At 44.0% G+C, this 15,135-nt stretch overlaps 1 protein-coding gene across 3 annotated transcripts in view; it reads right to left on the bottom strand.

Annotated features, from left to right (window-relative positions):
• Positions 1-15,135, bottom strand: part of DHX32 (DEAH-box helicase 32 (putative)) — a 50,760-nt gene that overhangs the window by 18,301 nt on the left and 17,324 nt on the right. For all 3 annotated transcript variants that reach the window (XM_073884676.1, XM_025880010.2, XM_073884677.1), the window contains 2 exons: positions 6,878-7,071; positions 2,223-2,595 (listed from right to left, as the gene is read on the bottom strand). In XM_073884676.1, coding sequence (XP_073740777.1) covers positions 2,223-2,595; positions 6,878-7,071 — 567 coding nt within the window. The remainder of the gene's footprint in view (positions 1-2,222; positions 2,596-6,877; positions 7,072-15,135) is intronic.

Genomic DNA, 15,135 nt, shown 5'->3' with positions numbered 1-15,135 from the left:
CCAGATGCCCCATGAGAGGAATATCTTAATGGTAACGCTGATCTAAGTGGTAAAGAAGAAAAGAGGAATGTCCATCAGGAGACGAACTGTGTCCAGTTTGTTAGCGGGGAGGCGGGGAGAAGCAGACACCAGCTGTGGAGTTCAGAGCTGAACTGGGAGGGAAAACTGGTCTGGCAGAGGTATGCTGAAGCCAGCATGATGGTGACAACCCAGGCCTCTGCCGTGAGCCTGTGGACACTGGGGAGCCTCCTGCAGAGACCCCAGGACCCGGGTCAGACCTGCAGCCCCTGCCCAACATCACAAGACTATGGTTTCTTAACAGGAAATGTCTTTCTGGTCCAACTTCATGAAAGATTATATGCCTCTGTAAGCCCTGGGGTGAGACTACCAGCCTGGGTAAAAATGCATCTCCTAAAGTCTGACATTTCAAAAGTCACCATGTCATTAATTATAACTTATATTAAACTTATAAGAATCAACTACCTTTCTTAAGACCATCCACTATCCCCAATTCTGTTATGAACTTTATTTTTCAAAAATCCATTTTGGGGGGCGGCTGGGTGGCTCAGTCAGTTAAGCCCCAACTCTTGATTTCGGCTCAGATCATGGGATGGAGCCCTGTGTCAGGCTCTGCGTTCAGCATGTCTCTCTCCCTCTGCTCCCCCCTCCCCCAATCTCTCTAAAATAAAATCTTAAAAAAAAATCCATTTGGGAATTTTTGCTTACTCTGACTTGAAGAAGGACTACTCATTCTATCAGTTTTAATTATACTGCCCCCTTCCAGAAACTTAGGTCTTCTTTTTCACCTAGCGACTGACTTTGACACTGGCTAATTCTGCCATTCTTCCCTTTCTCTAAGGCTTCTCTGGGTTACACTGAGAATCTTTAATCGTCCTCATAAATCCTTCTCTTGGCTGCTTAATCATTTTATTACTTTCCTCAGGACTATCTTGAATCATGCAGGATTAGGAAATGATAATAGAATAAATCACTGTAATAGGTAAAAGAACAAATTATATAATCTATACATGAAAAATTGATAAACATGCTATAGTTATCATGTATCTGAGATTTTAAATTACTTTCTTTATGGAAGCAGGTAAAATCTGTCTAAAGTTCCTGAAGCTAAGAGGGTCAGTCATCCTTCATGCTCTGAATGTAAAACAGAATAAATACTTCTATGAGTATTTCTGAAAGCATGTGAAACTTCAGATTCTGATGGAGAGCTGAGATACTTGTCTTTGTTCAGCTGGTGGCTAAGCCAATACCAAACAACTTCCTTTTTGGTTTCTGCTTAGTCACTGGAATCACTACATATTTGGGTCATGGTCCAAAAACTAGTACTTTTACTGAGTAAGATGATGGGTAGGAAAATAAAGACCAGGAAATTAGTCTCTAAGAAGAAAGGTATAATTCTTGAGATTGTGGAGGCTTCTGGATTCAGCCAACAGAGTACTAGAAGGGAAGTAGGGCCACTGTATAGCTGCAATTAAAAACAAAAACAAAATCCAAAGCAACCCCAAATGGCATCTTGAGGATGTAAAAGCAGTAACAGATGCTCAGTTATACATTTCGAATTGTCTGAAAACACATCTAGAATCCAAGTCAGATTTTTCTTTCATTCATCTTTTAAGAAGAGGAGCCCAGTGTAGGAAGAAAGCCTTCTGGGTATGCTATAAATTTTATTTTTCTGCCTCACACCCCACTGACTATTGTAGAAACATCTGTGGGAACTTTTTTTGTTCCTTCGCCCTAGGTCAAGTGCTTAGGGGACAGTCCTCCTCTGCGGCAAACACTCCTGGTCACACGGGAGACCACCGAGAGGGTGATGGGGGTCAGCATGCATCTTCTCTCCAAGACCATCCAAGCATGCGGGCGCAGCAGGGGCTGGGCATCTTGGGCAGCCTGAGACCCGGCCCAAGAGCTCTGGAGACCCCCACTGTGGAGTCCCGAGCACCTCCCCTGTCCCCTGCTCTCACAGCTTGTGATTTCACAGGCCCTCCCGTGTCCTCTGCTCAGAACCCGTCTTATTTACCCTGCTGGCATGGTTTCTCGAGTACTTTAAAAAAAAAAAACAAACAAAAGGTGTGTTGGAACCAAATATTCAAACAGTGAGTTGATAAATGGACACCTGGATGTTAATTATTAAAAGCTTCCCAACGAGGTTAAAAGGTTCCCCCCAAAGGAATCCGATGACTCTGTGAGGTCAGAATATGACTTACGTGTTCACAGGCCAGAAAGACTACAATGTCCCCCTTCTCACCGGACTGGTGAATTTCAAAGATAAGGCGTAAAATAGACTCAAAAGACTCCTTCTGAGCCCCGCTCAGGTACACAACCTCCACAGGGTGCTGCTTCCTCACTTCGACGAGAGGCACATTTCCGTAGTAAGAGCTGAGTTTGCTGATCAAGTGTGGCGAGGAGTTAATTATGAGCTTCAGTTCCGGGCGCGCCAGTAAAACATCCTTCAGAAGTCCGAGTAACACGTCAGTGGCGATGCTTCTTTCATGGACGTCGTCCAAGATGATGACCCCGTAGCTGCCCAAAAAAGGGCTGGACATCATCTCTCTCTGTAACATGTCATCCGTACAATACCTACGAAGAAGCAGTAGGAAAGTCAGAGGCCCTCATGAAAAGTTGGAGACTCCAAACACCACCACAAATGCCTCGGCTACACCCTCTCTCTGAGGAGTTAGTGTGACGTCATCACACGTTAGTACCAACTCTGGTCTCAAAACAAATTACTTAAATCTGTGCTACTTCCTTCATGTTAGAAATCAAATCTATTCCCTTCTCAGCAAAAACTCATCTAAGCACTGATCTTACAGGGAGAAATGCTCTCTGCCAGGAGGATGCGGCGTGTTATGGAAATACACCGAGGCTTCATTAAAAAGAGGAAGGTGGTGACTTATTTAAAACTCCGCTAGACTCAGCAAGGCCTGGGCCTTCCAGATGATCATGTAACACTAAGGGAATACTAAGGCTCAATCCTAAAACTATACAAACCTTCAATTTTCTCCATAACACAGAGATCTACTTCCTACCTTTGTGTTACTAAGACCATGTGAACAGTGCTTTAAAAAGTGCTGCTCCTGATAACTATTAAAAAAAAAAAAAAGATTGCTAAGGTTTCAGGAAATGTAGTTTATATTTCAAATTCCTAAAACAGACTTTCTGAAAGCTAAAAATAAAATATAGGATAGTTTTATTAATATTTTCCAAAATTAAATGTATTGAATTTGACCTTGAATGAAAATACAAGTAATTCTTTCAAAATCTATGTTCTGGGGGGTGCATATTTGAAATTTATGTGTCACTTCTACAACTCTGGATACCTGCTGAGAGATTTTTAGGTATATAATATTTAGGTACCCACTGTTTCAAAAAAGGTCACAAAAAAGCTTACAAAAGAATTAAGATGTTATATACAACATCCAAAAAAAATGGTACTAGGCATAAAGATGATATTTACTAAGGGTCTATCACATGCCTGATAAATTAGATACTAAGGGGTTACAAAGAAAATGAAGAAGACAATAGCAAGCATAGAACACTGCCTTCCATAATCAACAGGTCACTTTAAAGCCTCTCATTTAAATAGCTATTCAATCTGAGCTTTTTAAAAATTATGGTTAGCACAGATCTCTAAGAAAATGCATCTGGTTCCGCTTTACCTAGATAATGAAAATTTAGCCAACGTGTACAAGGTGCTCACCCTTGTCAGCCCCACGGATTAGCTCATTTTGCCCTCACAACAACCCCGTGAGCAGGCAGAGTAAGCACCCCATCTTACGGACGAGGAAGCCTGAGCCTGGCGCGGTCAGGTGGCCTGTGAGGGGCTCAGGGGAACAAGTGGTGGGGACACTCCTCTTACAGCCGTGCTGCCTCCTCTTCAGAGCACAGAATACCAGGAGGGAGATGGGGGAGCCACTCTCTTTTGTCATACGGGGCTTTTCACTAGTTTGAGCCTCTCTGCTGCGAGTCAAACTCTGTTCGCAACAAATCAGAGTACCTGCTGACTCTGCACTGGCTGGGGGCTGTCAGCCAGGAGAAGAACGAACAGTGTCCCAGCCACGAGAATAATGGCAAAGTGCAGATACAAAAGACAGTGTGAGGGCCAGGCCCCCCGGCCAAGGCAGCAGAAGCAGAACCCGCTGGGGCCAAGGTAGGCCACCAAGTCCCACCGCCTCCAGAGGTGTACCTGCGCCTCAGCGGCCCCACAGCCGAAAGCTGTTGTCCATACTCAGAGGGAATGCTACATGCAGGTAAGGACTCAAAAAAGCTCAACATAAATTGTAGCCCTTCCTTTGGCTGTCACGATTGAATGCTTGGGGGAGGGGGGGAGGGGTTTCCAGAAAATAATCACATGGAAGCCAAGTCCCAGAGAGAGATATGTCTTCGACCTACTCTGACAACATTATTAGATTTCTCCACAACTATTTATCTCTGTGGCTTTCTAAAAAAACAAATATACACCTGATCCATATTAACAATACTGTAATATTTCATTTAAAAAGCGACTACATCCAAAAGTTCCTGCCAAAAGGTTTTTAAAGTCTAGATGGCATTAAAGATATAAAAATACCTATACTAACTTTAGACTATAGTCAGAATTGTCCTTTAATTAATACCATGACCATCTGAAAGGCCACTTCAAAATGTAAAGGATAAAGAATGAAATCTGTCAAGCTTAGGGATCCTTCACTCCTTCTGGGTCAGGATGTCCTGCCCTCTCCAACTCCAGCAGGGAGGTTTTTACCTAGTTAATCTGTATCATCCATAGATCATTTTCATAATAGAGAGTTTATGCATATTTACTGATCTGATGACTCGGGGACACCGTGGCTATAAAAGCAGAAGGTGACAGATCTTCAAGAAGTTCAAGTCCTATCGCTGTTGATGGAAAGATTCCCTACGGTTTAACACTAGCCTGAACACCTGTGTCTTCTGTTTTTGAAGATAAACATTTGAAGAAAAGCAGCTTAGTACAAACCAAATGAGTCACATGGCCTTTCTGAATGGGAAAAGTCTCCAGACTTTACCACTAGAGGCTCTAGGCTCTCTAGCTAGCTAGGAGAGGGCACTACTCCTTCTTTCCACTAGCAAATTTGTTGAATGTTCTCTATGAAACAATCATGTCAGATGCTGGGGATATGAGAAAGCAAGACACAGCACCGCTGTACTACACTATACCACACCACACCACACCGCACCACACACCATATCATACACCACACCACACCATACCACACCACACACCATACCATACACCACACCACACCACACCATACCAAACACACCATACCACACACCATACCATACCACACCATACACAACACCACACACCATACCACACCACACCGTACTACACCACACCACTGTACCACACCGTACCACAATACCACACCATACCACACCACACTGCACCAAACCATATCACACCACACCACACACCATACCATACTACACCATACACCATACCATACAACACCACACCACACCACACCGTACCACACAGTACCACACCATACCACACAATACCACACCACATTATACCATACTACACCATACACCATACCATACATCAACAAACCACACCCTACCACACATCATACCATACTACACCATACATCATACCATACAACACTGTGCCACACTATACCATACCACATCACACCATACCATCCCACACACCATACAACATACCATACCACACGGTACCATACATCACACCATACCACACCATAACACACCACACCATACCACACCATACAGTACTAAACCACACCATACCACACCACACCACACAGTTCCACATCACACAGTTCCACACACCACACCATACCACACCGTACCACACCACACTGTACCACACCACACCGTATACACCATCCCTGTTACACTAGAGCAGAGCCTCCCCAATGGTGTGTCACATAAAGGAGCTACAGATGTGCAGATACACTGTTCCTAAGACACTTGTCTCCTCAGCCCTTGGAGTGGTCAGGCAGTGCCTGGGGCAGCTGAAGCCCTTGGGATGGCCAAGCAGCTTTGACCATTTCCTTGAGGTGCTGTTAGATACGTTCACTTTCTAGGTGGGCTATGAGATAAAACTTCTTGAGAAACACTGGCCCAGAGCACTGTTTTTCAATTATCCTTTTTCTTTTCTCTTTTCCTCTGTGTGCTAAGCTCCTAGAACCCTCTGCGAAGGAAATCTCACAGTGAAGCTAAAAACAGAGATAAAAAGATGCCCTTCTCCCTCGACTTGTGGTAGCTACTGAGAAGGATCCTTGGAACCTATAAAACTCTGAAAAGTAGAGTTAGACAAACACTGATCACACCTGCCACGATGGAGGCTGGTACCAAGTTTTATAGAGGTCCGGCCGAGTATTTTCTAAGGTACAGTACCTTAGGAGGGTGAAGGGAAGCCTTCCTGGAGCAGGTGACCCTTGCATGGGGTCTTGCATGCCTAGAAGGAATTAGCCAAGCCCAGAAGAGCCATCGGCATTCCAAGCAGAGGGCGCAGGGGCACAAGGGGACCACACGTATGTGGCAGCTTGGCTGTTGCACAGATAACTTGTATGGACCCACCATGAGGAGCTTGAGAAGCCCAAGCTTGAGGGCCTTGGGGTCCAACCTAACAAGTCATACCTTTTCCCTGAGGATTATGGGGAGATACAGAAGAAGTTTAGACAAGAAATCCCTGATGATGTCCGTGTAGGAAAACCACCAGTGCACGTCTGGCTGGAGACGGAGCGACCAGTTACCAGGACACATTATAGATGTCTAAAATGTAGAACACAAGAACACGCTCCTCTAGGATTGCAGAACACAAGCTGAGCATCATCAGGCACAGCAGACCCAAGCTCCCCACACCCACCTCAGGATGGTTTCGCTGGTGCAGCAGTTTTCAAAGGGGATCACGTAGCCAACTTCATGGCCAATGTTCACATCCATCTCGTCTGCCACGCGGAGGGCGAGCTGCACCGCTGTGGGCTTGTGGACCTGTGTGCACACCACACCCCCGTGCTGGTAGTGGATGGAGAGGCAGTACTCGGCGCACCACTGAGGAACCTTTCACGGGGAAAATGAGACAGGATCAGCTTCCTCTGGGAGAACCACCAAAAGACCAGGGTTCATCTCATAAGTAATTGTTTCTTCCACCAGTGAATCACCAGTGGGCTACATTACATCTCACTCAGTGAAAATCTAAACCATCTGTGCTTATGCACAGAATCATTCCTATTAAAAAGTTTAAGGGTTAGCAGGGACTGGGAAAGTTTGACTTTCTCTAGATGAAAAAAAAATGCAGACAAAAATTAAAGCAAAATAAAAAAAAATTTTAACCTCAGCTGGGTTTCTGAAAAGACTCATGTATTTACAGACTGTTATTTTCTTCCCGGTTACAAGACAGCTCCATCAAAAATATGGCTTCTGGTTACACTGTATGTTAACTAGGTTGAATTTAAGTAAAAATCTAAAAAAAATATGGCTTCTGGTATCAACTACTATGTTTTAAGCAATGTAAATATTAAATAGCATTTTGATGAAAAATAGTGGCTCCAAATTAAAGCATGCACATTTAAACCTAAATGATCATAACAAAATAACCAGATAAGCCTACTCAACATTTCCCTGGTAATAGAAGCTAAAATACACCAGCATTTAACATCTAAATACGATGTAAAATAAGCCCACTGAGCTAGTCAACCAATCCATCCAGATTTGGAAAGAGTCAATGCCAAGGCTGCTGTTGAGTCATTTATATTAAAAATCCCTTTTACTGAAAATGTATTATAGAGCAATTGGCTTTATCAAGTTCATTTGTGTAATAATGAGTAGAGTAGAAAGCACTTGTTTCATCTGTATGCTGTAACCTTAGGTACTGTCAGTAAGCCATGCTTTGTTACATGTGTCTTTAAAATAAATCATTCCAAGAAGGTTTTTAAATAGATCTAAGGTACTTAAAGGTTTTAACATGTTTAATTATTTTGAGATTTTCTATTTAGTAGAGCCATCATAGAACTCTTAGATTATAATCCTCACTCTAATTTGAAAAATAAACATAACCAGAAATCATAAGTAACTCCAAAATGAACTGCTATGGAATGCTAATCCCTAAGGATTAATAGTGCAAATGCAGTTCCTTCATTTTAAGATAGGTGTCAGCCTTGTCAACAGGTTGAAAACTAATCAGTAATTAATTTATTCAGCACCCACTTTGTTCTGTGAAAGACGAAGGTTTAAGGTACTGCACCCAGAAAATGTGGAATCAGGGCACAGCAGGAAACGACGAGGCACTCCAGGGATCAAAGTCCAGACTTCCAGGCCTGGCTTGCTACTAGTTTATTATTTGGTTTGTTTGTTTAGTAATCTCTTCACCCAAGGTGGGGCTTGAACTCACGACCCTGAGATACAGAGTTGTATGCTCTTCTGACTGAGCCAGCCAGGCGCCCCAACTAGTTGGTTATTTGTAAATCACAATATCTCTAAGCTTCAGTTTCTTCTCCATAAAATGGGTTGAAGGGATGAGTTACCCTCGAGTCTAAGCTCCTGGGACATTTGCTCCACAAGGCTTACCTGGATCCCACAGGGCACTACCCAACGACCATACACTGATGACCCTTTCCTGCAGCTGCTGGTCTGTTCCTGGTGTCCACCCGGCCTGCCACACTATGAGCTCGGGGAGACCAGAGACCTGTCTATCTTGGTCACCAAATAATCTCAAGTAATTTTACTCAATATTTGATGAATCAACAAATTCCTTATACCTTCCAAAAATATTTTAAAAGCCTATGATTCTGTATACTCTACCTTGAATTGCTTCACTGTCACCAGATCACCCCACTGGGAATTGACATAAATTTTTCATTTTTTTTTCACACAAAATTTTCTGTCCCCTCATTCCCTAGCAAGTAATTTGTTAATTCTTGCCAAACCCTTACTTTTTAACCTGATTCCCTTCATATCACGGTCCACTCTCTATGTGTCTAGCTGAGACTTTAAATATCATTCTTGTGAAAACCGTATTAAAACCATTTGTTTGAGGGGCACCTGGGTGGCTCAGTTGGTTACGCGTCTGCCTTCGGCTCAGGTCATGATCCCGGGGTCAGGCTCTCTGCGCGGTGTGGAGTCTGCTTCTCCCTCTGCCCCTCAGCCTGCTCATGCTCTCTCTCTCTCAAATAAAAATAAATAAAATAAAATAAAACCATTTGTTTGAATTTTTGTCTCCTCACTAGACTGGAGAGTCCTTAAGCTGGATGTGTGTGGTTCATATTTTCCCCAATCCTTAACAGAGGGCCTGACACACATAATAGGGATAATAAATATTTGGATGGTTGGAAGGTTAAGGATATCATACTAATAATCAGAGGAAGAAAAGGAAAAGGCTTGGACTCAGAACTTAGAAGTAATCAAACCAAGGGACATTAACTACAAAGGAAGCATGAGTGGTACTCACTAGCTGAGTAACTATGCATAAGAAGAAACAAATATCCTAAGATTTCTAACTAAGAATAGTAGGGTGATGGTATCACCAACCATCAAGAATAGAAAACTGGAAAGTAAAATAAAATAAAATGAATGAGGCTAAACAGCAGAGGGTGTGTTTGTGAGGGAGCAAGGAGCTAGGAGGGGAGGGAGACGACCTTCGACCTTCGTGAGTGAGGCAAGTGTTAGGTCGGGTCGTTAAGGGTGCACATCCAGGTGTAGCTAACTTGAGAGCAACTGACAAACAGGCCAGGAGCGACGAGGGGCCGGAGCTCGAGGCAGGCGTAGGGATCACAGGATTTCAGAGCTGGAGGAAATCTCTGGAAGGCACGTCCGCCACACTCTCATTTTACACATGAGCAAAGTCTTAGAAGGGTGCCTCACCCGAGTCCTACTGCCGGTGGGCAGCCCAGCCCCAACTGGTTTCAGTCCTCCCGCTTCCCACCTGTCGTGATTGCCACCACACACAGCTGCTTCCAAGATCTTCATACAAAGGTGGCAAGGGAAGCCACGAGACTCTCAGCTGTCAACATGTTTAATCACTCTTTCCAGGCTAATGACAGTGTCGACACACCAACACTATGATGACCACCCGCACTGTTTTACACAGGGAGAATTGTTGCTGAAATTATACCATCCAGTTTCGCTACAACACTTGAATCTATTCGGTATGGTTATTCTACGATCCAGGACAGCTGGCTTTCAAAGTCTGGAATGCTACATGATTCAAACAATTACGGGCCACGTTCCCACCCTACTGATTGGGATTTTGACTGCATTTCTTTTCTATCTACTCATATAAACAAATGCTGCAAGACTAGATTAGTACAGGGCATTTATAATGGTATAAATATCATAAAGGTCTGGAAGTGCAACAATCTAACAATCCAACAGTCTTCATTGTCCTTTTTTGCCCCCCCCAACTGAGCGAATTATTTCACCTACGAGGCAAAAAAATTAATTCAGAAGTGGGAACAGCTCCTCTAAATTATATCCGTTAAAATAACCAGTGAAAGACTGGCCACATGCATACTGTGCTTAGTGTGGGGATGTTTGCTGACGCAGCCGAATGACGAGTGGAGCGCAAGCCACGGCTAACTGCAGAGAGCCCACTCAAGTGTCGCTCTAAGTGCCCATGACACACAGCCCCTGGGGGGAACAGTTACACACGGACGGTAGCAACGAGTGACGTTCACACACGGGAAGGGAAATATGAACTCGCCTGTCCTGCTCAGTACAATTCCTCTGGCTTTATGCACCTTCTGAATTACTAAGCCAACCAAGGCCCATTGTCAAGTGTGATACCTTAGCAAACTCAAAGTATTGGCTGAAAAAAGTATGATTCAGCAACTGCTAGAAATGTGGACATTTCATCATTTCCAGGGATACCAGAATTACAGCGTCACAGGGCACGCCTGCATTCTCTGTGCCAACAATAAACACTGTGGCCTTCTGTGGCCTGATTCTGATTCCCCTCTGGGAGTGGCTTTTTCTTTGTCCCATTATATCTTAGCCTCTTACCAATGAGTTACACACCTGTTCGAGAGTTCATTCCACACTCTATGGTTTCTCTGCGAAAGATGGTCCCCTGCCCCCTGGCATCCAGAACGTATTATAAGTTGGTACCACAAGAACCTGGACAGCTTAACTACCTACACCTTTCTGTAAATCATTTGGCTTTACTCTTTGCAGAGAGAAACACTGAGTACTAGTGTTTGTGCTAGTACTAGTACTTTGTGCCTTAACACTTCAGAACTTAGCAAAAGGGCACCTGGGCAGCTCAGTCGGTTAAGCGTCTGCCTTCGGCTCAGGTCATGATCCCGGGGTTCTGGGATCGAGCCCCACTTCAGGCTCCCTGCTCAGTGGGGAGCCTGCTTTTCCCTCTCCCACTCCCCCTGCTGTGCTCTTTCTATCAAATAAAATTAAAAGAAAAAAAAAGAACTTAGCAAAAGCTGTACAATCTGGTGAACAAAATAGAAAACATTTTTTTTTTTTTTTTTTGCATTTATTCTATGCAGAATTTACTCCCGGGCCCACAAGGTTTTGTTTCCTCAGTTTCTTCTAGGATAGCTTTTTCTTCTGTGCAACCTCCTCTTCTGGTTTAGGGAACAATCTGGTCTTCTTCAGTCAGGATGATCACTCCGTGTGGTAGGGAGAGCTCATGTAGGGGTAAATCCAACCACGAACCCTGTAAGTTCCAGGCCGCATCTTGGGGGCTTTGTTCGTCTGCACACGCTCAGTGAGCAGAGAATCGACATCTAAACCCCTACGTTCAGCATGACTCTCTGCATTTTTCAGCACTCTTCTTGGGCCCCCGACCCTGTGTGCAGCCCACCGTTTGGCCCGGGCACACAGAGCAGCTCCACCACTGCAGCGACGGAGTGGCACACACACTGCTTTTGAAAAGTGACATCCTTCAGCTACCTGGTGGCTTTTCGGATCTGCACACCTTTGATGGCCTCGGCACTTTCACGTGTGTTCAAGTGAACACGCAGACTTGAACCTCTAGATTTGCATGATTTTGTAGGGTTTTCTGGGTCAAGCGAATAGCGAACCATTTTCAGAGGTCACCTCGGGCCACTTATGGGAAGAGCTAACTGCTCTTTTAACACACGACAAAAATAAACCTATTTACACACTTATCTGGGAGTCTGGGCAATAGACAACCCCCAAATTTGTATGTTTGGTCTAGAAACTCTGTCTACTAGAAATCACAACTGCAAATATTTTCATTCAGAACTCACCTCACAATTGTTTCAAACTCCCTCAACCCATTTTTTCTTCTTTTTTAAAAGATTTTATTTATTTGGGGGGGGAGTAGAGAGAGAGCATGAGTAGGGAGAGAGGCAGTGGGAGAGGGAGAAGCAGGCTTCTCGCCGAGGAGGGAGCCCAACACAGGGGCTGATCCCAGGACCCTGGGATCATGACCTGGGCCGAAGGCAGACGCTTCACTGACTGAGCCACCCAGGCGTCCCTCTCTCAACCCAACTTTTTAAATGCCACTTCCTGGACCATGTGATGTGCCGAGGGTGTTAAAGCCTGAAACATGCCCCCGCTCTGTCCCAAAGTCCAGCTCGGCTGCCTCTGGGGTGTGCAAGGCAATCAGTGTTAAGAGTGCACAGTAAAAATGTGCGTCCCCAGCTCCTGTCTCCTGCCTGAAAGCAGATCACCAGGACTCTGGCCCATCTGCAGCATGAGAGTAGGTTAAGAGGAGTCTTCTGAGTAACCAGAATCTAATCTACATCAAGGCTTCATCAGCTTAAATTAGTGGCTGGAGTTCTACAAGTTGTACAAATTCAAAGTGAAGCAAAGATGCTCCATTCTCCAGGCAACAGGCCTAGAGGCCGGCGGCTGGGCCTGGGGGAGCTGAGGCTCAGGGTCCGCAGGTGGGCCCGATCTGGGACAGCAGCAGCGGCAGCGGCATCCGTGTGCGGGCCCACGGCTGCCACTGGGGCGAGAGGACAGCCACATCCGTGTAGAACTTCCTGTCCTTGCACCCACTGCCAGAGACGGTCTCAGCTCACTGAATGGATACGTGCATAAATGAAGCGAGACAAAAGTCATCTATGAGACACAGCGCTACTCCTGTTAATACATCCTGGTCCCAAAGGCCCTCACAAGCCCCCGTTTCCCATCACTCCTCTGTCCGTGCCAGCCTGGTTCCTCTTCCGCTTTCTAGGACCACGGGGGCTGCAGCCAGTGCCAAGGCTCTGATCTCTCACTCTTATTCCAGTACCACAACCATGGAATCCAAAAGTTGGAAGGAACCTTCAGGACCACTGATTCACCCAAAGGTATGAATCCTTACAAAAACATTCCTGCAAAGTGCCTGTGCCTGAGCATGCTCCTAAGGCTACCTGAGGTGAGGTACTATATCAGGATACATTACTAAGGAGTGGGTCCCCTTCCGAATTATATGTCCATGTCCCTGGATATCATAATTTGTACATATCTTGACATGGAGTGAACACAGGTAGAATCTACCAGCAGAAAACGGTCGGCATGTTTACTCAATTAATAGGGTGGAGATGTTCTATACCATATAGTTTCTTAATGCAGGTGAAGTCTCAGGCACATCATGCTTATCCACCTCACTAGCCCATCCATTTCCTGGGAAATTTCAGGACAAAAGCTAGAGAAGGAGATGCAAATAAAATAGACAGTTCTAAAAATATTTCATTCTCTTTCAAGCTTTTTTATAAAGCTGCCCCCAAAAAAGGCAATAGGAAAAGGCTCTAGAAATATATGAAAGGTTGTCCTATTTTCCTTAGGGCAGTCACAAAACTCCAGCTGGACCAAAGAGAGATGAAATTTTTAGGATCCTGCAAAATATTTGTGGTCTTCTTTAGAAGGCTTGGGTCTAATGACAAACTTTTGTTTGAAAGGCTTAAAACTCTGAAGAGCAAAATAGTCTTGGAAGCTCTCTGTAAAAAATAACCAGGTTGTTTCCAGAATTGAGAAAACCACCAATGCTCCCAGTATTTAAATTAGTTTAGAATTGGCCCATTTTCCCATCATTTGAGTACTATTTTGATTTCTGCCACCCTGTAGATACACACTGACTTCCCAATTAACAGAAAACAAGCATTATTTGTGAAAATGGTTGAGAAGTCAAAGATGACAGGAGAAACCACTGCTAGGTATTAACATATTACAAATGTATGATAATCCTTGTCTTTAAAGATCACAAATTCTAAAAGAAAACTCAAGGAGTATATATTTAATTTTTTTTTTAGCCAAAAGTGTGGGCTAGCAATTCTGAAACTACATTATGAGCATGTATTCTAAGACTGAACAAGTAAAGCTGTCGCGAATAACAAGTGGCAGGTTTCCCACAGTTAGAGAAGAGAGTTACACATGGGAAATATGCAAAAACAATGAACCTTGTGGTATGGACATGGAACCAGAGGCAACAGCATGAATTTGTGGTTTTTAAAACACACACAGAGAGAAATAAAAATAAATATATATATAGAGAGAAATACATGGGAAAGAGAAACAGAAAGAGCTAGAGACAGAGAAGCAGAGTTAGGTAGCGAGAGGGGGTAGCCATACATCACCCACCCACATTTACTTCCTTGCTCTGTTAACTGACAGGGCCTGGAAGCAATAACAAGCCGATGGCAATGCCACTTAGTGTCCCCATCTTGGTTTCTAAGTACAATTCTCCACTAAAAGGAAGCAGGGCTCCTTGAGAAAAATGGCTATTTCTAAGACTGGAACAGAGACACTAGTGGAGCCTGAAATGTCTTACTGGGAAAGAGCAAAGAAGTGCTCAAGAACCAGGGGGCATGTCAGAAGGACACAGGAGTCATCCTGAAGGGGTTCCCACAGGCCATATCAGGGACAATTTGAGAAACAAAATAAATGGGCTGAGTAATGTTATAATCCATAGAAGATAGTATTATGAGCCCACATTGAAATAAATGAACAGATAAATAACAAAGAGGAAGTTTAGCTTTTCAGAAGAATTCCAAATATTAAATGTAAAAGGAATGTCAGAATTAGAAAAATCACCAATTTGGTTACCACCAGTGTAATAACGTCAAAGAATGATCTAAGGATGCTAAATAAAACAAGCAGGCAAACGCATGACGAGAAGCATACTTTACATAGTCTCTAAGTATCTCCCCATATCTTTTATTTTAC

Source organism: Callorhinus ursinus, unplaced genomic scaffold, assembly GCF_003265705.2.
Source record: "Callorhinus ursinus isolate GAN/ISIS: 27379988/994484 unplaced genomic scaffold, GSC_fseal_2.0 scaffold58, whole genome shotgun sequence".
Classification (NCBI taxonomy): domain Eukaryota; kingdom Metazoa; phylum Chordata; class Mammalia; order Carnivora; family Otariidae; genus Callorhinus; species Callorhinus ursinus.
Note: the sequence above shows the minus strand (reverse complement) of the source record. Positions and strands in the feature narration are given on the sequence as shown.